The 27,320-nt window shown below is 36.3% G+C and overlaps 1 protein-coding gene across 5 annotated transcripts in view; it reads right to left on the bottom strand.

The window, feature by feature from the left end:
* Nucleotides 1-27,320, bottom strand: part of CCDC171 (coiled-coil domain containing 171) — a 162,078-nt gene that overhangs the window by 53,485 nt on the left and 81,273 nt on the right. For 4 of the 5 annotated variants that reach the window (XM_086770830.1, XM_086770829.1, XM_086770832.1 and 1 more), the window contains 2 exons: nucleotides 8,560-8,705; nucleotides 5,229-5,283 (listed from right to left, as the gene is read on the bottom strand). In XM_086770830.1, coding sequence (XP_086626956.1) covers nucleotides 5,229-5,283; nucleotides 8,560-8,705 — 201 coding nt within the window. Of the gene's footprint in view, nucleotides 1-5,228; nucleotides 5,284-8,559; nucleotides 8,706-10,020; nucleotides 10,074-27,320 lie in introns of those variants that run through there. The other variant, XM_086770831.1, reaches the window with a different exon arrangement.

The raw sequence follows: 27,320 nt of genomic DNA, 5'->3' as shown, positions 1-27,320 counted from the left end.
TATTGAAGTCTGATTGTGGCAGCTAACTTAAGCGTTAAAACTGTTCTGCTTTTAAAAGATCTGATCAATTCGTGGTCTTCTTGCTGAAACTAACAATTAATGCCACTTACACTGAGTGTTTTTACTGATGTAGTCACTTGTATATAGACTTAAACCTATTGTAAATTAATCTCTTACAGGCCATAAAACCACCATCATAAGGAAATGCATTTTAGTGCTATGGACCACATCAAAAATAGCAATCTAATCCTATGACATTACTAATTCTCAAGTCTCCAATGGTGTCACCCCATCTCCAAATGTGTCTTTGTCCTGTATTAAAAACATTAACTTGAATAAAGAAAGATAACTTTGTTTTTGTATTTTACAAGTATATAACAGGACAGATTGTACAGATTTTTTTTCAACTGATAGAGCTCTGGGGCCCAAATCTCATGCACAATCAGTTTAGGGACATTTCGGAGAAGACAACAGGGCTGTAGCGGGGGGCAGCAGTGAGGCACTGAAACACAGTGGTAGAAGGATTTCAAGGCACGACCGCTGACAGGTCGGCGTGGAAGCTGTTCTGCCAGCTGGTGTCTGAACCTTTCAATCAGTGGAAATGAAGTGCATTACAGAAGTGGATTAAGAAGAATTTTTCTGCCCAAGTGCCAAAAAGAGAAAAGCACACTGGATAGGTGCTTTGATCCCTGACCTGTTCCAAAATGTCAGAATGAGTGGGTTGCTAATTGGTATTGGGAAAAAGATTTTTTGATGGAGGTTTTTTTGTGTTTCTCACTGACTCATTATCACAGCTCATGAGCCTCACAGGGTAGTGGGTAACAGTCTAAGCTTCTGAAGACATAGTATTTTATTACCCTGTTAAAATGGACAAATCCTAAGCAGTAAGAGTAGGGACAGGCTGAAAACTCTAACAGCGCATAAAGCTTGTCAAGACTTTAATAGTTAAGAATTAACTTATTGGGGGAACAGAAACAATTCTCTGACTCCATACAAGCTGACTCCCTGGGATGACCTCCCATGGTGGTGTTTTGCACAGGCAGAGTTCAGAAAACAGGGATTTACGGAGGCTGAAGAAGAGGCAGTTACAGGACTGTACCGGCTGTAAGTGCCCAGGCACTGGTGAGTGGGCCGCAGGGGCAGCCTGTGTGAGAAGAGGCTGGGGCTGCCCCGTACTGGACAAAACCAGTTTCAGTCAGCTCCAATCCATCCACAGCAGGACATGGCTGAACCCTGCAGGCAAGGTGGTGGCCCCTCTGTGAAAATGTATTTAAGAAGGGGCAAAACCCACCACCTAAGCAGAGAAGGAGGGAAGAAAAAGAGTGAGAAACAGCCCTGCGAACACCAAAGTCAGAGAAAAAGCTGGCAGGATGGAGGGGGGAAGTGCTTGAGGCACCAGATCAGGTTATTTCCCTGCAGCCCACAGACAAGGACCATGCTGGAGCACATGTCCACACCGTAGCCCGTGGAGGACCCCATGCCAGAGCAGGTGGATAGTTCCTGAAGGAACTGAAGTCCATGGAGAGCCCATGCTGGAGCAGGGAAACAGCATGAAGAGGAAGGAGCAGCAGAGAGGAGCTGTTATGGACTGACTGCAGTCCCCTGCCCCTCATCTGCCCCATGCCTCAGCACGGACAGAGGAGTCAGGAGTGACATTGAGCCTAAAAGGCAGGAGGATGCTAATTTTTTGTCTTGGTTTCTCACTATCCAAATTTTTTTAATAAATAAAAATAATTTTCCCCATGTCAACTCTGTTTTATCTGTGATAGTAACTAGTAGGCAATCTCTCCATCTATATCTCAACACACAAGTCTTCTCATCCTATTTTGTCCCCTTCTCCTGTCAAGAGTGAGTGAGAGCCACTGGGTGGGCGTCTGGCTGCTGGCCAAGGCTAACCCACCACAAGCACTCAAACTGAGAAGCAAGACAAAGGGAAGGCTGAAGATTTTACAGAGATAGTGTAAAATGATTTCTTCCACTGATGGGATTACCATAACTAATAAGTCATTCGCTACACAAGTTAAAGAATCTAGTTGTGTAAAATGAACACATTTAATGTCTCTTCCTCTGTTTATGCAAACGTTATATTAAGAAGTACGGAAGAAACTAATAATGAAATGCAGTTTATCAACAAGTATAACAAGGATATATTTATAACAAAAATAACTTCTCTACATATTTTTGAGACGAAAGTGTTTCAGGAAGTCATTTAGTTTTCATATATAAAAAAAGGACTGCAGATATGTTTTAAAACAACACATTTACTTTAATACTCTTTCTCATGATCAGACTTTTTAACAAAACTCTGTGCTTGAACTTCAAGCAGATTAATTTCTTCTAAGAACTCTTCCAGTAAAAATTAATTTATATTTGTGACCATTTTGCATCTTACACTTTTTTTTTTCTTTTCAGAGGAATTGGTCAAGTAAGATAAAAGTTCTCTAAGTAGGCAATGTTTAAATATGTTCTGCTTTGCTAAGTTTTTTTTGTTTTAAGGCTAAGAGATTCTAGGCAAGAAAAGAAAATCGCATCTGTTTTCCGAACCTAGATTTTTTTCTTAAAATCAGCTATTATCTCTTAGTAATCTTTAATATTATGAGAACAAAACTGAACCAAAATAAAATCTTTGAGGTCATTTGTTTGCTCTTGGTGATGTGTTTTTTTTTTTTAATTTGGTAAAACACTCACTATGAATTTTGATACTTGTCTTCAGTATTTAGACAGTATAAAACCAAGAACGATCTGTTTTAATGGTGTCAGGAACTCTTGTGAAAATAATCCAGCTTCAGGAGTCAGATGACGATAGATAACATGACAAGACCCAGGATAAGACAAAAGACAACCTTCTAAAGAATATCTTGCACGTTATGAAAGACACAGAACTAGTTGCTAAAAATATGTTCTCTTTTCGCATAGCACATGCTCAAGTTCTTCAACATTTATGCCTCACAAATATTCACTGTGATTCAAAAAGATGGTTCTGAAACAGTCTTTAAAAAATCATTCCAGGCACAAGCATACCCAATCAATTGTTCACAAAGCCAAATGTATGACAGAAGATTTTTCCATTGAGTCATAGGGGAGCAGTAAGTGTTGTAAATGATCCCTTGTCTAGAGCTGTATTAGCAGCACACACAGAGCTTGTCTTCCTCAGCTCTGCTTCTTGCTTTGTTTGCTGAATGTTACACGGAAGTATACTCAAAGGCAGATGATCTAGTACCTAGATTGCTGCCTTCTGGAATTCTTGCAGTGATAGAGTACAAAAAAGAATGAGGTTGCTTTAATGAATATCAGTATACACTGTCTTATCCCAAGTCTAACTAAGATTACTAAGGATGTCTGTAAAATCCGTCTGAGCTCTGAAGGCAAAAATTTAGCATTATGCATTGATAACACAGATCCTGCGAGTGATGCAGTGGAATTTTGTGGATATTTGCCCATGAATACATCAATGTAGAAATACCACAATATTCAATTTCAAACTCCCATAAATGTATTTGCAGCTAATAGTAACAGTTGTTCAACTCTAGATGATTCTGAACTTTACCCGTTTTCTTTTGATTCCTTTTTTGAAAATAAAAGCAGTTCCCAGAATTTCACCTGCGGAAAAGACAGGCTTGTGGTTCCTTTACTAGTATTTAATCTACATCACCATGTTCTGATTTTTCACTGTGTGAGAAAACCTTTAAAAACAGCACAAATGTGACAGTTTACACATAAGCCACATTCATTAATGGTAGACAATTAGTTACTATTATAATGCAGGGTTTCATTTCAGGTATTTCCCAAATAAAGATCAATATTTCCCTTTGTTCTTTTAGGAGAAACGATAGTCAAATTATGAATGATTTACAATCAATTCTTTTTAGTTCCTGGTGAAACAAGGATCCTGATATTTCTAATTCTTACGTTTTCTTCATTCTTTAGGTTGACAAGCCAGAAAAGATAAATTATTCTGCTACTCAATAATAAGCTATTTGGGCCTGACAGCTATGTACATCAAGAACTAAGCAGCAGATATGGTACTAAAATCCCCAAAGATGGCATTTTCTTGATCCATTCACTGCATCAGGAAAATCAGTACTAAGCATGTAACCTTCCCTATAACCTTTCTCCAAACATTCCAAACCTTGAGCATATACAGCACTGCTTTCTAACCCCAAATATAAACTTGCAATCCAGAACAATAAATCCTCAAGGCCATTATGCATACAAGTCACTGTAAAAAGACAGCATCTTCTGCACTGCATAGATTTCTCAAGCTTAAAAGAAGCCAATATGAAGAAGATGGGGACACAAAGGAAGACACTACCTATCAGCACAGACACAGTTCTGCTGCAGCTAAAACACACAGTTTAGTTACTGTCACTTTTTGTGAACATGAAAGGAAAGAGAAATTAGAAAAAGGTATCTGAAAATTAAATTAAGAGTAGTTTTGGTGGACACAGAAACCAAAATAAGAGATAGATTCCCATGTTGCTGGGAATTCAAGATGTGATAAGGGAAATGAACACTCCAAGGTAATAAAAGTATTTATTTTGCTCTGTGTTGCTCTGGACTAAAAACACTTATAAAACAATCAGCTACTAGAGCTACAGTTAAAAACAGCCCTTTCTCCCAAATAATTAATATATACAGCTTTGTTGGACCTTCAAAGAATATTATACTATGGCAATATAGTACAAGTCTAAGAGACAACTTAAGATTATTACTCAATTTTAAAAAGCTTTTAAAAAATTCACAAAAGTTTTTAAATACAGGTTAATACTTACTGTCTTTTCCTTAAATTTTATTTAACATGTATCAAAGATTAAAGTAGCATGCACAAAACCAAATGTCTCATAGCCAACACATATGTGACCTCATCAGATGACCTCCACTTTACTCAGTAGAGAGAGTTAACTCAGCAGCAATTACTAATTGTTTGGATGATCAATAGTCTTCACTTGGTTACCAGAAATAGCACTCAGTGATTGAGGGAAAGAAGGTGAATTTTGTAATAAGTTTTATATTTAAAATAAGAAGTCTGTGTACTATAAAATTGTATTTTATTTCACTAAATATTAATAGTTTTGGAGATCAAAGAAGTTGAAGGTGGGAACTTAAACTCTAAGGAAAGGAAGTTGCTTTACAACAACTTCTACTCCCCTCTTCCCTGAGAATAAGCAGTTGTAAAACCTCAACGTGTTTGGAAACACAAATGCAGAGGGAACACTTCAAACTCTTACCTTATGAAGAGTGGCTTCCACAGATTTCATATGACTTGTAAGCAATTCTTTCTCTCTAATACAAGAGAATAAAAAAAAAAAAAAGAGTAGTTAACAGAACTGAAGCTCTACTGATGCAGAAATGCATTTTCTACTACTTTATAACCATTATAGCTTTAAAAATAATTGTTGATAACTCAAAACTGTTGTTTGTGTCTCTCCTTTTTACACCTTCCATGCAAACCCTAAAAAATAGTTCATGGACTGCTATTTGGCACATTTCCATATGAAAGATGCTTCTGTTGTGGATAAGCAATTAAAATAGCTGTATTTATAGGCATATCAATGAACAACTATCACGTTCATGAAGAAGAAATCTGCAGTCTTGGATAAAAAAGGCATGTTGAATGGAGTCCAGGCTCTAGCAGGAAGAGATTACATTCTCGTACTGGAAAACATAGACAAATTCTTTGTTTTTAATCAATTATATGGTCCTAACAACTATGTACATAAATGTATGTATATAAGTCTTCCTGTCTTCTCTAAACATGAACATCCCACTGATCCTTTTCCAAAGAAGTTCAGTCAAGGATTCTATCCTTACAAAATAGAAGTTTGAAGAATGAAATGCTACCCTCATGTCTTTTTGTAGATTAGGGCTTCAGTAAGAAAGAGCTTTAATCACTTACACTGAGACAAAAAAAAAAATCTTTGTATCGTCTGACACATTGACAGAAGTTGAATTAAAGTTGCATGATGCCATATGACTACAGCGAACAGGACAGCTCGACCAACAAAACATCATAGGAAATCAAATGGAATCTAGGCCAGAAAAGCTGACACATCTTAATATTCCAGGACTGTCTTTTACCTTGCCAGCTATGTGAATATTTCATTTTAACTCTCAGAGTTCCTAAACCAGAAGGCAAAATCATGGTGGCGTTCTGCCTGGAATGACCGCTGCTTCCTCATTTCTTGAGTCATACTATCCTAACAGCAAATACAGGAAGGTGGCCAGAAAAGTAGGACTGGCTTTTACACTCCTAATGAAGCTGCCACATAGATAGAGGGTAGTGAGGCACTGCAACAGGTTGCCCAGAGAAGTTCTGGATGTCCCATCCCTGGAAGTGTTCAAGATCAGGTTGGATGGGGCTCTGGGCGACCTGGTCTGGTGGAAGGTGTCCCTTCCCATGGCAGGGGGGTTGGAACTAGATGATTTTGAAGGTCCCTTCCAACCCAACCCATTTTATGACTCTGTGATTCTTCTCTTTTCAGGATCCTGCCTTCCTTTGGACTAGATTGACAGAGACATGTTGTTCACCTTCCCTGCTGGCCTCACTTATGTAGCAACTGCTGTTTGTCTGGGTGAAGTCAGTTCTAGAAAGCCAGTTCAACACCATTAATTTCTAAGTTAGTTATTGACATAGAAGTCAGTCTATTCCTCACATATTCTCAGGGTTTCATCATAAAACAGAAAGTGTCTTTAGATGGAATTTTGGACCAAGGTTAATAGATGGTCCCTGCATTCCTATTTTTGTGAACAGAAGCCCTCTACTACTGTTAATTTATTATCTTAAATAATATTTTAAAAATAAAGTCTGGTAATATTTGTTTATAGCACATAGGAAAAAAAAGTTTTTAAAAGGAATCTATTGCACCCCTACATGCCAGGATCCACATTTCATTCAATCTTTATTTCCCATATTCATCAACTCCTACAAGTGTAAGGGAATTTGGGATTGTATCATAGAAATATTCTTCAGAATTATTATCCAGAAATGTAGTTCAGGCATGAGGAACACACTTTACATCATCTTTTACACAATAGCTAGGGTGAAGGTTTGATAGAGGGTTTCTATCTAGCAGAGAAATGACCAAAAGGCTACTATGTTTCTTTCAAGTTCACTGCTATCAGATACTTTTATTAAAATAGCTTCCTACTCTGGAGGAAAGTGGAACAGAACTTCTGGCCACCCCTCCCAGAAAATCAAGATAGCCATTCTCAGAATAAGCCAGCCATCTTGCTGTCCTTCAAAGCTCTACAAAAGACTACAAAAGAACCTGAAAGACACCCACGCATTGCTTACAATCACTTGGGTTATGGAAAAGGTATTAAAGTAAGATTTTTCTGGACAAAAGTAAAGTGTATTTCACCTACTTCGCCTGTATGTTCCACAGGGGAAAAAAAAGACATTTGTTATGAAGAGTTGGTAGAACAATAAATGGTATGGGTTTTTTCTTTGTCAATATTCACCTACTATATACAGAAGTAAAACCAATTTTAAAACCACTTCACATTAAAATAACCTTTTCTGAATATAAGATGGGCCAGAGGGAATGATCCTTACTAGAGTGTGTAAAATTGGTTGGGGCAGGGTGAAAAGGGGCAAGCTTTCCAGAACAAATCCTTCTTCAGGTCACATCTGCTTTAATACACTCATACTAAATAACAGTTGTCATTTTAATTAGCTTGTTAAACATTTCACTGATAAAGACATTAATTACATTATTTCACTTGTGCACAAAACCCTCAAAGCTTCTAAGCTATTGTTCTTCAGAGGTCAAATGTATCCCAAGTATAATGAGAAATTTTAAATTTAAATTAAACTTTTAAAAAATCTTAGCCTGGAACAACAATATTCAAAGTACATACTACAATAAGAGTAATAGATTACAAAGTCTGTGAAGATTTATCTTTTTATCTGACTATATGACTATAAAAGGTTAGTAATAATCTCATTCAAGTCAATGGAACACCTTTTGACTACTGATCTTTTCACGATCGGTCCCTGAACATCTCCTTCCACTCTCCAGGTTATGATGTAAAAAGGCATGGGTTTTATATCTAAATAAAACACTCGCTGAAATCAGCTGAAAGATCTATTGTATTCCACAGGTAAGTCTAGATCCAAAATGGGTTTCAGCCTGTTTGGCAGCTAAGACCTGTCACCTAGCTGACGTTTCTGTATTTATTATAAAGAAATTGCATCTCTCTGTAAAAAGAAGATGTGGAAATCAAGAAAACAAGCAGTCATTTCTTAAATAAACAGAGAGTTAGGGATCTGCCAAAGAGATATCATCAAACCAGTAACACAACTGGCAAACAAAAATGCCCATGCTATTTCAGGACCCAGAATTGGGAGCACTATTTTGGGATAAGTACAGAAAACATACAGTCTAGTATTTTGAACTAACAGTTTTGGTCTTAGAAGACTATCAATGAATTTCAAAGAGAGACAGATGTACTTTTGTTTTCCAGCATTACATTAGCCAGGGCTAAAACCCTGTGCATGAAAGTAAGAATTGATCTTTTGTCCGTTTTAAGTGATCTCCCCAAGGTCCCAGCACTCACTTCACTGCCATGCACAGGGCACTCTCTGCATCATGGATGCTCTCTTTCAGTCGACACTTGTCCTGCTCCAGCTGGGTAAGAAGTCTATTGAGCTGATGCAGAGATTGATCTTTCCTTCTTAGCTCCATCTTTGCCTCAGAGAGTCTCTGCAAGCAGACAGAAAGCAGAGTTACTTGTCAGCCCAAATAATTAACTTCAATTTATGCCATAGGCTATTAAACAAAGTGGAAAACAGACTGACTGTGAAGCAGATTTGGACCATTACATACAAAGGTTTTATGAATTCTCCAGCAAAAATATTACTAATCAGAACCCCTCAGTTTTTAGAGTATTGCCTATGTACATTTTATAAAATAAAGTGATTTGTTGATCAAACAGGTATATATACTATGCTACAGGTACTATATTTACAAATACCAGATATCAACACAGTGGAAAAAAAAAACAAGAGTACACCATTAAAGAGAAGAGAATATTCTCAAAACTTAATTTTAAATTAACATTAAAGAAAAGAATTCACCAAGAAAGAAATGGAATAAACAAAGCAGTATTTATTTAAATAATCTGCACCATGTAGAAATGTTAGGATTAAAAAAAGAATATAATATTCTCTGTTAGTGCATTAAGTACAGTTTTTCTGCAATTCTTGCTAAAAATAAATCACTATTTTATGGTGTTTTCACTAAGGTGTTTTACAATATGCTAAATAGTACATTTTTTTTTAATCTTTCTCTCTGGCTTAGAATTAACACAACACGCTTTAGATCAATTCAAATTAATCCAACAGATGACAAATAACACACAGAACTAATTAATACAGAACCTGGCTAGTTGCTACTCCTTTCTGCTGGGATAAATCAATACTTTTATAGAGTGGAGTATTAATAACATGATTTCATGGTTTGCTAAATGTTACATTTTACTTACAGCTGTTAATTGCCTTTTTAGAAAGAAATTATAATAGGTGGCTATAAATATTCTTTTACAAAATGCAAATTCCCTGACAGACTCTAAACCAATACAGAAGGACAGAGAAAGCTGCACAGTTGCAAGACTTGTTTTCAAAATTTATGGATATGTTTTCTACTTAAGTTCTAAGAACACTCTGCATAATTTGTACTCAGGAGTACTTGACCTGGACTGCGGAACATGGAGAATACGTATCATGCTGTGGATATGTATTAAGAACAGTTTATACAAAAAGGCTGATAAAAATTTGGAGGGCAGTGAAAACTCAACTAATCTGAAAAAGCTTCAGACCCAGCCAAGAGTCAAAGGCACTTGAAAAAAACAATATGCTAGAGAATATTTCTATAAAATAATAAGTATTGTATAAGACTGTATAATCCTGCAAAATAAACTGAAATCTGCGGATTGCTGTAAGTTTTCTTCAAACATCTCTCCAGACAAAAAAGCAACCAGTTATTTCGACCATGTATTGGGAAGATACAGCACCACTACCTGAACTCTCTGTCCAGCAATTTACAAAATCCAGGCTGAGATTATAATCACTGCTGTAAGAAAAAAAACAATCAGGAGTTTATTTAAGAAACTCTACACCCCAGAAATGTTAATAATAGTCTTGCTCAAATTACTGCAGGTTGGGTAACTCTATTCTGCCTCTTAAGACATTATTTTCAATGAAGAATGCTATTTTTCACCTAAGAAAAGATAAATACACATATCTCATTCTTCCACCGCATTAACAACATAAAGATATTCAAAACTAGAAGTGTTGCTTTCAGAAATTCTACCGTAATAGCACTGGCAGCTATCAAAGCCCTGTCTGAATGGCTGAATTTGTGAATTGTCATATTTTCAGAGAAGTTATTTCTAAGAATCAGATGTGGATTAGGAAGGATAAAATAAGTCATCTTTAATTTAAGAACAAAGAACATTATCTTCTTCCCATTTATTGTGTTTACTGTTTGTTTGGATTAGGCCAAGTCACACTGAGGGAATAGCTCTGAAAGCAGTGAAGTTCTGTCCATCCCCTACCCTCATCCCCGCCCCATATTCCCATCTCTGGATAAACAAAATTTACTGAACAGAGAACAATGTCTGTCCACCAGCTTTGTCCACCTTACTTTCCCATCTGATTGAAAAACCTGTTTTTAGGGCGGAGTTACAGGACTAAGCTCTGGCCAACACAGAATAGATAATTTTGCTAATATTTTGATGTAAGCAGCGTTTGATGTAGAGGCTGCTGGAACAGAGTCTCGCTCCAAGATGCTAGTGGTCTAACTGAGTGAAGAAAGATAGGGTAATAGGAACATAAGACATATTTATTTTGTTTTTATTAGATAGCTGACCTTCTACAGGGGCTGAAGAGTTATCTGCTCCCACATAAAGCTTTCATCACTGACCACAAATGATGAAGAGACCCATTAGGTGTCAGAATCTTCTGGGAGCTGCTAACTAATCTTGCTTACCAATTGCTAGCACAGGCCTAATAATGAGGCAATAACAGAGATGAAAGGATGAAGCCTAACCCTTTGAGAGGCATGGCCAGCAATCCACACTAGCTGGTGACAAAGCAATACAGAAATTATTAAATCAAATATTTCACTGAACACCTGCTTTATTATATTCAAAACTTTCACTACTATTTAGAGAAATCTCCAAAGGATTCAGACTTTACCTATCAATAATACTGCAATATCTAAGCAAAATGTAAACTGACCTCAGCTCTCAAAGTTTCAGCATTCACTTGAAACTCCTTGCTACTGTGTGTTAACGTCAAGCCTTGGAAATTGCTCAAATACAGTGTGGAGTATTCTAAAGTAATGGCTGCTAAGCCTCTCTTTTTTCCTTCTTCAGATTGATCTAATTAAAACCCTTGATAAACTTTATGGACTCTAATATTTCCAGCTGAGTGACTGAAACCAAGAGGGTGTGCCTCAAGGCAGCAAGGCAACAATGATAAGCAGCAGGTTAGCCACTAATTTCTCAGCCAGGGTAGATTGTGAAAGTGTGATGTTCTGATATCCAAGAAAGTGTTCAGGAGAGAATAGGATAAATCAAGTTTAATAACTCTGCTCCTAATTGTTCCCTCAATGCTCCACTCTAATTACTTGGAGAACTCTCCTGACTGTCACCTGATATTAAGTTGTTGGAGGCTGAGTGTGGAGCAGTGAGATAATCAATAAACATTTAGTGGGGAGAAGAATGAAGATCCCGTTAAGCAGTGGGAACCTGCAGCACCCAAAGCCCTTCTGCTCATGAGAAAACCTATGGGAGAGCCATAGTGATTGCAAAGCAATAATCCAAAGCACTGTTTCTAGGCCTTGAGGCCTTTAGGCAACAGTACATTTGAGAAAAAAAAGGTTAACACGGTCACCCTAATTACAGCCCATTTTCACATTCTTCATATATAAGCGAAGACAAGCCAATTAGGTAGAAAGGAAGATAAGGGAAGTTTTATTTGTATACTAATTAAACCCCTGATGAAATTAAAGGAAAAACATACAGCTCTGTAATTGTGTCTGAGAAAGGTCACTTCAGGTTCAGTTATCAGAAAAGCACAGCCTTGAGATATTTCACTTAATCCACAATATAGCTCTTATTTTGCCCCCCAGGTCTTAGTATTTACAAAAATAAGAAAATTTCAAAACTTGATAATGCATTTATCTTGGAATGTTTTCTGTGGACAATTACAATTGTTAGAAAGTTGAGGCTAAATACGATAAGAAGAATGAAGGTTTTAAAAACCTACTATGTCTGCACATAGTTCTGTGAAGATGCTGAGCTTTCACTTTCAAGCACAAGTGATTCTGAACCAACTTAGAAGCCAAACTCCCAAGTTATTGAAATTCTGTAAAATGCCAGTTATCTGTTTATTTCAGATATCTAGGCATTCAGATGCTAATTCAAACATCACTGCACTCCTTCCTCTACAAACCACCAAAATCTCATAGATGAGTTGACTTTTCATCAGAATCCTTAGAAGGAGTTCCCTGTAGAGGATTAGACTGTAGATTGTAGATTTAGGCTTTTTTTTTTCCCCATAAACTGAGCATGAAAAATCATTTGTTGGAGGGAATAGCAACTAACTGATAGCACTGAAGAAAAATCGCATTGGATGTCTGACAATGGGTCCTTCCACAAATAATTTTAACAAGCTTAGGCTTTACAGTGAGGAATCACCTTCTTCAAAATCAGTTACAAAATAAATCAAAGTCTAACATTGTCATTCTTTAAACACAAAGAAGCACTCTATTCAAAAGATAACAGATGGACAATCATTCAAGACGAATGATGACAGTCATATAGTTTAAATTCATGCAAAGCATGTGTGACACATTTTTACAGAGTGCATATTTTCCAAGAACAACTAAAGCTAGATCAAACTGCCTACTAAATTACTTAAATTGCACAGACACAACACAGCACCTACAAGATATGCAAATATAATGCAGTATGTGTATTATTAACTAATTTGTGAAATTAAAGATTTTGTCTTCAAGATTAAGTTTTATTATGTATATTTTCTATTTAGATGCAAAATAATACCTTTTAAAAAAGATCTGTACACTGAACACATCCTGAAAACTGTCCTACACATATAACTAATAAAATTCCACAAAGAAAAAAAAAAATACATACTTTAGCCAGCATCGGTTCCTCCACCAGTTGAAACACACTTCCCATTACCTTTGTTGGCAAATATAATCCTCAGGATGGCCTCTGAGTGCTCCTCAAAAGACAGTCTACAGAAAATGTAGACAAAGTTTTGTACCTTCAAAAGGCGCAAATCCAAAAGGTACAAGTTACACTAATACTTAATGTCAACTATTCAGTGTGCATAACTGCAATGCAGAGCTAATTACCACAAAGTATACAGCTGAATTTCCAGGGGATGTTTTCCAAAAATAATTCTTACTTATCAAATGAAATTTCTTGTATCAAAATTGGAGATTAAAATTCTCAGGGAAAAAAGTTTTGTGGCAAAAAGAAATTCATAACTGAGACTTCTCATCGATACATTAAAAAAGAACAACTAAGCTATACATTTAGACCTATGTCAACAAATAAGATGGATTTACACTTCTCAACTGGAAGCCAAAGTGCAATATCAATATATTATATCTGGATTCACTGGGTGTTTCATAGTGACTGCAGTAGTGTCTTAAAACAGTCTGAAATGAACTCCATGTGGCTGTTCTGCTCTCGCAAAGCAAAGCTATCTTGAAGCTGACCACCCATGACAACCTTTCAATAACAAATGCCTTCACATGCCCTTTAAAATTCTCTAGGAAAAGAAACATGAGTACCCAAAATGACATTTGAATGAGCTGTATCTGCTTTGCAGAAAAAGCAGTGTTGTTTTTTTTTTTAACCACTTTGGCACTAGACCCTCATCCTCAGAGCAGCGATTTTTTCATATGCTGGCATTCTGAGAAAGGACATACCTGAGGTCTCTTTGCTAAGATATGTGTGTGATGTGGCATGGAAACAGTTAAACATAGCTTACAGATCACAGTCTATCTAACTGGGTGCAAAATGGCCCTTCGTGTCTTTGAAAGCGCCCGATGTAATGAGGTCACAGAACACAAGTGGGTCTGCTAAGCCAAACGGTAAGGCCACCCCGCAAAATTGTTTTAATAAATAGCCAACAAAATACTGGTGACTGAAGGGATACTTGCAGACATATTTTCACATTTCTGACACTATATCACATCTAATTGCTTGTGATTGTTTTACAAAAGAAACTCACATAATATTGGAGCACAAAGTATCTAACAGTAGAAAGCTTTAGCCAAATCAGTATCACAAAAAAAGTCAAGCAATCATTTAAAGACAATTGTAAGTTAAACAATGGTGCAGGTAGCTCAAAAAGCAGCAGTGATGTATAGTTATTTTACAAGATCTAGAACCTAAGTATTAAGAAACATAAAAATTTATTCAAGAGTCACTCAGTGGACTGGATGGGGGAAATGCATGAGTTTTCATCCTGCAAGAGATTTTTCTTAGAAAAGTCATTTGAAATTGCAATTGAAAGCAAATGGCACACTTATGTGTCTCCATTTATTGACCAAAGCACACCTCTCAGACATTCAAGTAAGTTCAGGTATCACAGACATTTTACCTGCAGTGGGTCAGGCTGGATTACAGTGCCTCGAAGACTTACAGCTAGGTTTAGTACCTTTGTACTATAATGAAGACCTACTTCTCAAGAAAAAAAAAATCTATTCTGAGCAACAAGAAAGGAATTTTTCAATTACATTAGTGCAAAATGTTTAGCAAAGGATGACTGAAAATGCTTTATGAAGTCATTGTGCTGTGTATCCTCTAAAGTTATTGTGAAATAAAAGAAATTATTAATTTAAACACGATAGCTATTCCTGAATAAATCCACATAGTCACATTCCTTCCAGAAGAGACATCGTATATTCACATGTCACTCAGCTTCCGTGTAAAACTAAACAAAACTTTAAAAGTTTTAATATGAAGTAATCACAAAATACAAACTGCCCACACATAGGCTATATCCTTACGGACTGTTAGTATTAAGAGACAAAATCATCAGTGTTAAAATGTGTTAGCTAGGTACATTGCTGCATTTGAAGAGAAACAGAAGTTGAAAAAGTTGAAGGAAAGCCCTTTGAATACCAAGATGCACTGGGCCTTCCAGACATACACTAATCCAATCAGAGATAATAATTAAGCCCTACTTTTAAGCAACGTTTTGGAAAATGTTAGAAGTACATAATAAAATTTATAGACATGATAATCTAGAAATTTTTATCATCTTCTGAGCTAAGTGAATTATGTTAGTATTACTGGAAAGCTGCAGAGGATTATACCACCTTAATAGAACAAAGACAATTTTAGAAAAAAAACAGGCTTTATCACTGTGAGTTTTAAGTGTATTAGAAAAACCCTTCATGTTAAGTGAGGGTAAATTTTTTGAATCACATGCGTGGTGGCATGAGTACATGATCATTCACTCCCCACTCACCTCTGATATGCTACCTCAGGAAAGATGTTTCTTTTTTCTCCCTAGAAAAGTAAATTCCTCTTCTATCACAATACCTAACTCCATGCAACTGCAAACTAGACAAGATCCAGCCCTGCAGGAGCAGCAGCTTTTCTGTTCTTCGGCACTGTCATGCCTTTAAATCAGTTACGTAAGACCCACAGAAAATAAATAATCCTATTTTTTTCACTGTTACACCTTCTACCCTAATAGACCCCCCAGTCTTATAGTCATTGCAGTTCCAAGACTTCAAAAAGATGGTTTATACTTGGTACTGCAAAAGAGGACTTTTCATAACTCTCTCATGTATCTGTATGTAAATGAGGCACCAGACTTTACAGAGAAACTCTGATGCTGCTCTGTAACACTGCTCTCTGCTGTATAGAAGCATCTGCAACACCGTTGCTTAATTTTGCTATACATTATCTAATTGTGCACACACATTAGCACACAGTGTACAAGATAAAGATACAAAAAGCTCTTATTTTTTATCTTTACTATGGTTTATAAGCGCTACTGCATTACACGTACATACAGGAATATTTAGCTGGGTATCTATGATGACACAACATATTGCACCAGTTTCTTGCATTCTGTTACAGCTGAACTGGCCTTAAACCATCTGTCTCTGATCATGTCTTACTGGCGTTCATGATCTTGCATGACCAGTTACATTTCTAAGCCCAAGAACAGACCATTTTATGTTCTCAAAAAATATTATTCCAGTGGATCTGCACCAGTCTATTTGGAATATTTCTAAATCATAATAGTTATTTACAATAATTCAGGAAGAAGGAGAAACAACGGCAATAAAATTATCAACAGTGACAATGAAATCCTACCTAACAATTAAAGAACCACAATTTGATTCCCATTGTTTATTTTAAAATGCATACACTTTGAAGTCAGTGGGAATCTGGACACAGACTAAGAAGTCATCAGAGACAGGTTAAACCACACCGCATTCTGCTTCAGAACTAAAATTAAGAAACAAGTATTCTGGTACACTGACTACATTGCTTCACCTGAGACACTGGTTAAAAAATGGGAATCTTGAAAGTTTTTTCAATAGTTTCAATAAATTTTCCAAAGCAAACTTAAGGTTCAGTTCTGAGTAAGAACTGTCCATGACCTCAGTATACTGGTGGTCTCAGTTATGAACCTGAAGGTGCACAAGTCCATGGGTCCTGATGAGATCCATCTGCGGGTCCTGAGGGAACTGGCGGATGAAGTTGCCAAGCCACTGGCTATCGTATTTGAGAAGTCGTGGCGGTCTGGTGAGGTCCCCGATGACTGGAAGAGGGGGAACATAACCCCAATTTTTAAAAAGGAGAACAAGGAAGACCCAGGTAACTACAGGCCGGTCAGCCTCACCTCTGTGCCTGGCAAGGTCAAGGAGCAGATTCTCCTGGAAACCATGCTAAGGCACATGGAGAGCAAGGAGGTGGTTGGTGACAGCCAACATGGCTTCACCAAGGGCAGATCGTGCCTGACCAATTTGGTGGCCTTCTATGACGGGGTGACGGCATCGGTGGACAAGGGACGAGCAACTGACATCATCTACCTGGACTTGTGCAAAGCTTTTGACACTGTCCCGCACGACATCCTTCTCTCTAAACTAGAGAGACATGGGTTTGATGGACGGACGACTCGGTGGATAAGGAGTTGGCTGGATGGCCGCACTCAGAGAGTGGTGGTCAACGGCTCAATGTCCAGGTGGAGACCGGTCACGAGTGGCGTCCCTCAGGGGTCCGTGCTGGGCCTGGCCCTGTTCAACATCTTTGTCGGCGACATGGACAGTGGGATGGAGTGCACCCTCAGCAAGTTCGCCAACGACACCAAGCTGTGTGGTGCCGTCGACATGCTGGAAGGGAGGGATGCCATCCAGAGGGACCTTGACAGGCTGGAGAGGTGGGCCCATGCCAACCTCATGAAGTTCAACCAGGCCAAGTGCAAGGTCCTGCACCTGGGTCATGGCAACCCCAGGCACAAATACAGGCTGGGCGGGGAATGGATCGAGAGCAGCCCTGAGGAGAAGGACTTGGGAGTGCTGGTGGATGAGAAGCTCAACATGAGCAGGCAATGTGCCCTTGCGGCCCAGAAGGCCAACCGCACCCTGGGCTGCATCAAGAGAAGCGTGGCCAGCAGGTCGAGGGAGGTGATTCTCCCCCTCTACTCTGCCCTGGTGAGACCCCACCTGGAGTACTGTGTCCAGTTCTGGAGTCCCCAGCACAAGAAGGACATGGACCAGTTGGAGAAGGTCCAGAGGAGGGCCACAAAGATGATAAAAGGGCTGGAGCACCTCTCTTATGAGGACAGGCTGAGAGAGTTGGGGCTGTTCAGCCTGGAGAAGAGGAGGCTCCGGGGAGACCTGATAGCGGTCTTCCAGTACCTCAAGGGGGCCTACAAGAAAGATGGGGAAAGGCTGTTTAGTAGGGCCTGTTGCAATAGGACGAGAGGTAATGGTTTTAAAATAGAGGGGGGTAGATTTAGATTAGAAATTAGGAAAAAATTTTTTACGATGCGAGTTATAGAACACTGGAACAGGTTGCCCAGAAAGGTGGTGGAGGCCCCATCTCTGGAAACGTTCAAGGCCAGGCTGGATGAGGCTCTGAGCAACCTGATCTAGTCAGGGATGTCCCTGCTCCTTGCACGGGGGTTGGACTAGATGACCTTTGAAGGTCCCTTCCAACCCTAATCATTCTATGATTCTATGATTCTATTTTAGTGCTGCAAGTCATTCTGCAGCAGCTTCTTGGAAGAGACTGCTGCAGAATTCCACCAGACACTAGTACATTAGTGAGCCATCACATTAAGCAGTTATGGACAATGCCAAGCACTGCCAGCTAAAGTTTTGATCTCACTTCAACAAGAATTTTTCAGTTTCTTTAGTTAATGAATTTGACAAATCTTTTTTTTAACATGGCACTAACATTAACATGGGTTTTGGTGGATTTATAACTTCATACAGTTTACGTTCAAACACTGCGTTCTCCTTCAGAACAATTCTGATCAAACTGTAACTTGTATTCAGGTATATGCGTTTCCATAGACAGCTACAAATGCTGTTCAGTGTATGCACATTTTATTTTAATATTATGCCAACCAGATCCTGCTGCATAAAGTATCTGCAGGGGGAAAATATACATACATGATTCTCTTTATTCCTTCTACTCCTTAAACCTCAACAAAATAAGAATAAATTGATAAATATGTAATTTCACACTAAAATGTCTGTTCTTTTATACAGGTCACCCCTTTCCCTCCTTCATTAAAAACTGGGAGTAGTCTTCTTAGAAGACAGAATAGATACAGTAAAACACAATTAATATAAAAGGCAACTTCTAAATCATTCTGTTGAAAAAGCATCAAAGATATATTACATCCTAACAATCTGCAAAGAGATCAAAGTCCTATAAAGGCATATTGATTGGGTGTCTCCCTTCCCTCTGGGTATGCTTTGTGTCATACCAAGTGCCAGTCGAGAGCACAAACCTTGAACAAGGAATACATTTTTCTGAGCATGGCACACACGGCTCCTGAAGCCAATACGGTAAACACTGACAGCCATAAACATTGCAACTGTTAAACTGAATTATTATTAACATTTTTCACTTTTGGTGTGTTTCTTAAGTATATGAGAAAATGGCACTACAATAATACAAAACTTGGAAAATTACCTGTTCACTCACTATTCACAGCAATAATGAATATGCCTTATTATTGAACACATTGGGTGATAACATTAACTTCTTTTTTCTAAGAACACTTATTTCTTCATTCATACAACTGAGAAATTTTCTTGTACAACAGTGAAGTACTATTTATAAAGAAAATTTTGAGACTGTTACTTAGAATTGAGAATCTTAAATTCATAATTTTTAAATCACTTAATTACTTATTGTATAGTTCACAGGAAAAAAAAAACAAAAACAAAAACAACCAACAATTAAGGTGGGTTTATTTTAGCTAGAAAAGTTTTTAAAACCTTTTAGGAAGTCCTTCTAACTGAGACAGTAAGAAGTTTCATGTAGCAAAAAAAAAAATGGAGTGGGTTTTTCATAAATACATATTGTGTAAGCCAACACAAAACTTTAGGCAACAAAAAAAAATAATTTATGTTTTGAGTTGGTTACCCTGCTACAATTTCAAAGAGCTTCCATGCTTTTCATGATAAAAAGAAGATAACATAGCTATCGATTTTGGAAGCTGAAAGTGGTATAAATTTTGAAAAAATTCTCTTGAAAATTACCAAATATCCAATGAAAATATAGTGCTGAATTAAATTCAAAACCCAAATTACATGAAAGATGGGCAGGGCTGCTGCCTTTGTATGTAGCCAAGAAAGAAAGAAAGTACAAAGGAATGCTACTCTTGCTTGAGCTTTATGTCAGTTACATACTCAATTATATTGCAATAGCTTAATTATATTCCAATAGGTATTTGCGAGTTAGTTACTTATGGTTTCATAAGAAGACATAAAAATCTTTACAGAGTTAGCTTCACACAGATAGAAAGGAAGATCATGGAAAAACCTGACTAAGGTGAAAAAACGATGGGGCTCTAGAGATATCCTAGTTAAACATCAGCAAGAAGAAAATCTATGTATAAAGGACTTATATATCAAGAACCTATATAGCAGAAAGTCCTACTCATTGATATCTAAACTACTAGGAAAAATAGGTTTTAGAACATTTTTTTTAAAAAACATCACATGCTGTTTTAAAGATCTATCGATCCACTCTGCACATCTCAAGGTAACAGTTACTTTGTAGTTGACCCAATAACATAACAAAGATCTCCCAGGAACTGGATTTAAGAAGTCTTTCTGTATTTTTGAGTGAAAACTGAAACATAGTTGAAGGTCTTGAAATAATAGGGATAAACGGTATGTAAGTACATATGCTTAATAACCACACACTGTAATTATACAATAATCCTGTATTTCTTCCAAATTACATGTCAATAAATCTTTCTCACTGCACTATAAATTCCAAGGTCACGGACAGAGGTGTTCGTTAGTATAATTACAATGCAGTAATAAAACCATTAAGCTTTTAGATACCGATATTGTTCCATTTATTTTCCCTTCCCCCTAAGGGAGGCAAATAGTTTCTACAAATGGAATACCTAGAAAAAAAATGGAAGTTACTTTTAAAAGACTATGAAAAGGCTCTGGTTCATGCAATTACTTTGTTAAAGTTTTCCTTTTTCTTTCTTTGACAGAATGTCAAAATTTCTTTTTTTTTTTATTAGCACAGTGTAGCGAACAGACTCAAGATAAAAAGTATTCTCTGAAATAAGCAATGTTATTACATTGTAAAGATATAAATAAAGCATTCTATATTTCACTGTGTGTCAGTTACTAACATATTAGACCAAAAAACCCAAGGTCTCAGCCATCTGTTGAGAAGTAACTTGCAGTTCAAACAATTGACTCTTTTCCACATTAGTTTCATTATTTCTGGTCACAATTCTACCTGTCTTGGTTACTTGCCTTCTTCTGCAGACTCCTTCTGCAGAAGGGTACTAAAGTGCATGATCAGTAGAGTGATTGCTGAAATCAGACTACTGAATCAGACTAGCATGATCAAACTTATTCCATAATTTTCTACAAAAGGGAAAACCTTTTAGCTTTCAAAGATTAACTGAAGCGATGTTACATAATCATTACTTATTCTAGTGTTCTCTCTCAGTGCCTAAATTACACCCAAATTGTTATAAGAGTGAGAGCATCTTCCTCAGTTATCTTAAACTCTTTGACAGGTTAAAAACAAAATACAATTTTTTTCTAACAAAGGGATATCTTTTCTTACTAGATAAATAATTTTCACACCTGACTAGATTGAACATGAATGTAATAAACTGTCAATTCCTTTCACTCTTCTCTCAATATAAAGTAGAAGCAATTTTGGAGATTATTTTATTATTTTCTTACTATACAAAGATAGTAGAGAATCTGCCTGAAAAAACCAGCCTGAATAATATTACTACTAATCGATAAAATAATTTGTAGTAGGAGAATTTAAAAAATAACAAAAAATGTTCACCTGAATATGTGAATCATTCATATGTGAATGAATATGTGTTCAAATTCCAATGTAAAATCTTTACAAAGCCCAAATTACAATGAAATATTACTAACATTCAACTTCAAAAACTGAACAAAAGAGGAACTGCAGAGGAATATAACAGTAACAAAATGGTAATGCCAATATCCTTTCAAAATAAGGGCTTGTAATTAAATTATGTTTGTGTGACTCATACTGCAAGAATTCGAATTGCTGTATTAAACTTCACCTCAATACGAACACATAACTAGTTCATAACCACAAATTTTAACTTCATTCTTTCTCCTGTTCTGCTCATTATTTACATATTTTCCCGAAAGCTTTACTCAGAAAAGTTAAGGCAGACCTTCAACAACTCACATGCTAGTTGCTTCACTGATGACTACAGAGGAAATACAATACTTTCTAAAGGCCATGGACTGACCTGAGTTCCTCCAGACTACTCATTGTGATACTGATGAATTTTCTAGGCACAGAACAAAGGCAACCTGGCTGGAAGTAAGTTAGTTCAGCAAGGAAACACAGGGATCAATATTCCTAATAAGATGATCCCTAAAGTGGAAAAAGAACAGGGCAGCCCTTGGACCCTGAATCTTAGAGGCTAACCAAAGAAGCAAAGCACCACAACATAAAGAGCTGCTTTCAAAGTGCTAAACAGACAGGAGTACAATTCTTTATCTCCAATAGAAGATTTAATGCACAAGCTTGTGATTTCTTGATAATAAAGTAGACAGCAAGACAATAAAACAAGGAAACTTCATGTACAAATCACAGAAGAGAGACATTTAAGATTAAGTTTAAGTTTAGATATCTAAGTGCAGATTGAGTAAGAGTACAGACTCCGTCACAGTTGCCTTCTCTTTCCTCCAGTAAAGAGAAGCTCTAAAGGCCAGTCCACAACAGGATGCTATGTGTCTCTCCTATTACGTAAAGATAGCATCTGCCAGAAGAAAGCCTGGGAAGACTATCCCTTCCCATATACCTAAATTTCATGTACAATGCATTGCAATCTTTAAATAATGAAGCACAAAGGACCAGTTCCAGGGTAAGTCTTCAATTGACCTAACTCTTTGAAAACTATCTATCTAAGAAGTTACCATTAGTGGAAGTTATGTAACAGAGAAGGAGAATGAGCAGGCTTGCTTATTTTATAAATAGTGTTAATGCAAACCGAAATACATGACAAAACTGTTGAACCTGTAATTTATTGTAGTAAGATCTCTTTCAACTAAGAATAAGGCAGATGGCAATGCGAATCCATTCCTACCTACTTTATTTAGGTATTCAGAACATATAGCGTATGGAAACTAAAAAAAAAACCCCAAACATTTAATTAATGAATTATGAATTTTAGTTTCTAACCTATTTAGAGAGAAGCTTCCTTTTCTTTAACATGCTAAACTTGATTAATACAAATTCTCTATTAAGTTAGATGCTAATGTAATCAGCTATACTGCTTTCTTTAAAGAACACCCTTTAATTTAACCAGGCAATGAACAGAAATGCTGTTACTTGACAAAGTGACAACCAAGTTTTCGGGAATCAACTGTATCCCTCAGTGCATTCAAATCCTAATAGTCATTCCAACTTAAGATGTCAGAGAGTTAAAAAAAAAAAAAAAAATCCAAAATCCTGTTACTGTTCTTGTAGTGACTGTAATCTTTGCTGTTCTATTTCAGAAGCATGAAAATCACTTAGTCTTCCTCATATTAGTGAGGCCTTTTAACCTTCCTGTAAGTTAGAATGCTGCATCATTTGCAGAAACAGCCAACTATAAAACTGACTTGTAAAGCATGTGGAATGGTATTAATAAAAGAAACTGTATAAATAATTGAAATTAGTTTTCAGGGGAAACATGTGGCTACAAACATATGAAGAGGAAAAGCAAAAGCAACAAAAAGCACCAAATTGTATACCGCCTCCACCTGAAATCCACACTAAGAACACATAGCCTGCTCAGTGTCATAGAAGTGAGTGTTTTCCCTAACAAACCTAGAAATCCCAATCTCCATCAGAATCTAACTAATTTGGATGTGTCTGTTTAGCAAAGAATACTACACTTTCAGAACACAGAATATGCATATAATGATTTAAATGAAATAGCTAGTGAAAATAAACACTTCAGATCTTCCCATTAGAAAATGTTTCTCCATGAGTGTTACCAAAGCACTTGGATGAGATACTTTTCTCACTCATGCTGTCATAAAATTAATGGCAGCTTCACTAAACTCCATAAAGAAACCCAAAATTTAGGGTATCATCATCATCTAAAACATGTATTGAAGACTATTTTAATGTAGATCAGTAGCAAGTCACATGATTTAACAGATATTGTGCTTGAAATGCACAGAGAGTTATTAATTAACAATTTATAGGACCTGCTCCACAAATTAAACCTTAAAAAAATAGTATTTTTATTATGGGAACTAACATACCTAAAAGGAAGTAAATATACACACAGTGTCACATTATATACATACACACACATATTATATATATATTGAATATATACAAAATATATTATTATATATACACATTAGGAAGAAAAAATATTTTAATGGAATTAAGACGTGCTTGTATAAGAAGTAAAAATCATGTCTGCTACAGATGTCTGATTAGCATTTGTGTAAAAGTCTCTCTTCAAAGACAGGGGAATCAGAGCTACTGATTTACCTCATCTAATAAAAAAAAGTGCTGTAAAAGAGTTGCTTAGTTCCAGCTGACCTTGAATGTAATTGGCTACCTAGGATGTCTCTATGGTATATGCCATTAAGAAGATAAAAATATACAGGATTAAAATCTGAACCGATAAAGCTAAGAAATTAAGCATTACTCCTTTCATAAGCCTACTTTATGAAAGTATGTGAATACCAAAATATCTCCTTACTGATTGCTCTTGAAGTGCGAATAAGTTTAAAAATAAGTTCTCAAAAGTAAAATGATCTTTTACTTTTCCCCTTATCTGTTTAAAAACTATGAACAAAGAAATCACTGACACTCCATGATACTCTACTCCATCCAAAATGACTTGTACACCACCACATTCTCCAACTTTTTATATATTAAGTCTAGACCAATAGATTATTTTGTATCTTAAGGTGAAGATGGAGTCCTATTCTTTCTATTATATTTTATCAGTGCAATAGTATTTTTTCCACACTTCTCTACTACGTAAGAGTTTAAAAGCTTATGCAATTATAAGAACACTATTTTCAAGGTCAAGGTTGATTATTACAGAGATGAGATTGTTTCACTGTAATGCAAAACAAGAGGTACAAAAAAAAGGCATTTTGAGTCACAAAAAATGATTAGCCAAGAGAAAAAGGTCTATCAGTTAAAATGCCAGGGCAACAGCAGAGATCATTTCTGCCTGCCATGGATAAAGCCATGAATAAAATGGGATTGTGGTAAACTGGGGCAGGGGGGAAACTCTTACGAAAAACTTTTTCTTAAATTTTAAAAACCCAAACGTGTAGAGCTCAAAATAAAAAAAAAAAAATGTCCTTTTACCCCTTTGTACGAAAGTTTAGATTGCTACTCCAAATTAGGAAGTACTAATTCAGCATACGTTTGGAAGTGCACAAAAAAAAAAAAAAAAAAAAAAGATAAAAATTGAAGGCAAGATGATGATTTAGGAAGTATACATTATAAAATTATATATGCATGATAAAAAAAAAAAAATCAAGAAACACTGTATCATGAGTATGAGTTGCCATGCTACCACAAATGATCTTTTTACCTTCCTTGACATAGACACAGCCACAGGCCATTAAAATGACAATGCAATTTTTTGCTGACTCTTGTAGTAAACATCATGAAGGAATTAAAAGACATCAATCAACCTTCTGGTATTTAAATATAAGTTTAGGGACAGTATATGGCAACAAGTCTACAACTTAAATTTGGTTCAAAACTCCTCCATGGAAAAGATTGAGAATTACAGAGTGATAGATTTAGAAAACCAAATCAGTGTAACTGTAAGTGGTAAGTTTCAGCTCTAAAGCTTATTTTATCAACTTTCTAGCCTCTATCCTATCTCAATACCTACATTATTACATTGTATTGTATCTTTACAGTTTTCAGCTATAATCAAGCATTTTACACTAAACCAAGTTGTTCCAGTAGCAAACAACTGCTAGGGGTTGCAAAATTAGGATGCATTTTAGGATCACTGCTGTCTCAAAAAAAAATTGTATGTAGCCTTTAATTAATAGAAAAACCAGAAGCTGTGAAATCTAATTCAGTATAAAAAAAATCCATGTAATAGCTTTGTTTAAAACTTCATCCTATATTTTAAATGCCTACAATTGACTTTGTTTCTTTTTCTCTAAACAAATGCAAAGACATTTTACATACAAAATAAAACCATACATTAATGTATAAAGAGTAGACCCTAATGAAGATGTCAAATAACAGTTGTCTTTTATTCCTTTTCTTTTTTATGATCCTAATATCCATTTAAAAATTTTGACTCAAGTATTTCCCAACAAAATGTCCAATGACTTTTATATACACTGCAGTTACATCTCAAACAAAAAAGCAATAGTATTAACAAGCAACCTGACTTAAACATTAGACAAGTTTATTCTTATATTGAAATGAAATACACAAAGTAAGGGGACTGGGAGGGAGAAAAAAACATAAAAATCAACAGGTAAATTTGAAATATTGTTTTTCACACTTAGTGAGGTAAGGCATTTTTAATAAATAATACTGCTAAAGAAAACCCTCCTTAATAAATTTAACAACATCCTTCAGCTTCCTTCACTTCAAGCTTCAACTCTGCTGCAAGTCATCCTCCTTGACATCCATTTTCACTACTATATTTTCATATATTTTCAGAAACAATGGTTTCTGACATTTCTACCAGCTTCGCAGCTTGCCTCTTTTTGGTTCTCCTCTTGACATTTCTTACCACTTCCTCCCTCAATATTTCTCAGAATCACAAGTGCTTCTATTTCTCAAAATACCAGTGAAGCGGTCTCTTTTGCTCAACTATCAATTCACAGAAGAATACTAGGAGGTGAAAAGACAGCAGCAGGGCTGAAGAGCACACAGAGGCAGCAAAGCTTGCTCTTAAATAAAAAACAAATTAAAGATACAGAGCTCAGGTAACCACACATTATTGGCCTGCCATCACAAGGTTTCTTCTCTTCCCATGTTAGATATACACCTTGTTTCAAACCTCCTATTCTTTTCTCTGCTCCTTGGTTCCCTATCAGAGATTCTGGTAATTTTCCCTCATTACTCGTTATGTCTGGAGAAAACTAAATCTTGCTGAAAAAGGATCTTTCTCTACTCTCACCTAGCATATTCCAAACTGACAAATGCATTCTCTACATTAAGATTAAAATCAGGAAACAGCTAATCCAGGTTTTTAAATATTCTTATGATCTCTATCAAAAAAATCAGAGTATTCCGATATTTCTTCCTTCATTTTTCCTATAATCTGCAAACACTTAATGATAGCTAGAACTGTTATATGCTCCATACCATGTAAAATTCAGACACTTCACAGATTACAGATACTGGTGTACAGCACCCAGTCCCAAAAGCAAATGGAAGTTGTGTCTTGAAGTTTCATTTTGAAAGTGTTTTCTGAGTACCCTAAAATTTCAATGGACTGAGTAGTATGTGTGCATTTACTCCTACAATTTTACTAGCACAAGAACTACAAGATTTGGCTTATTCACTACAAGGTAAATTTCTGG

Source organism: Chlamydotis macqueenii, chromosome Z, assembly GCF_036417535.1.
Source record: "Chlamydotis macqueenii isolate bChlMac1 chromosome Z, bChlMac1.mat, whole genome shotgun sequence".
Classification (NCBI taxonomy): domain Eukaryota; kingdom Metazoa; phylum Chordata; class Aves; order Otidiformes; family Otididae; genus Chlamydotis; species Chlamydotis macqueenii.
This window is presented reverse-complemented; position numbering and strand designations above follow the sequence as displayed.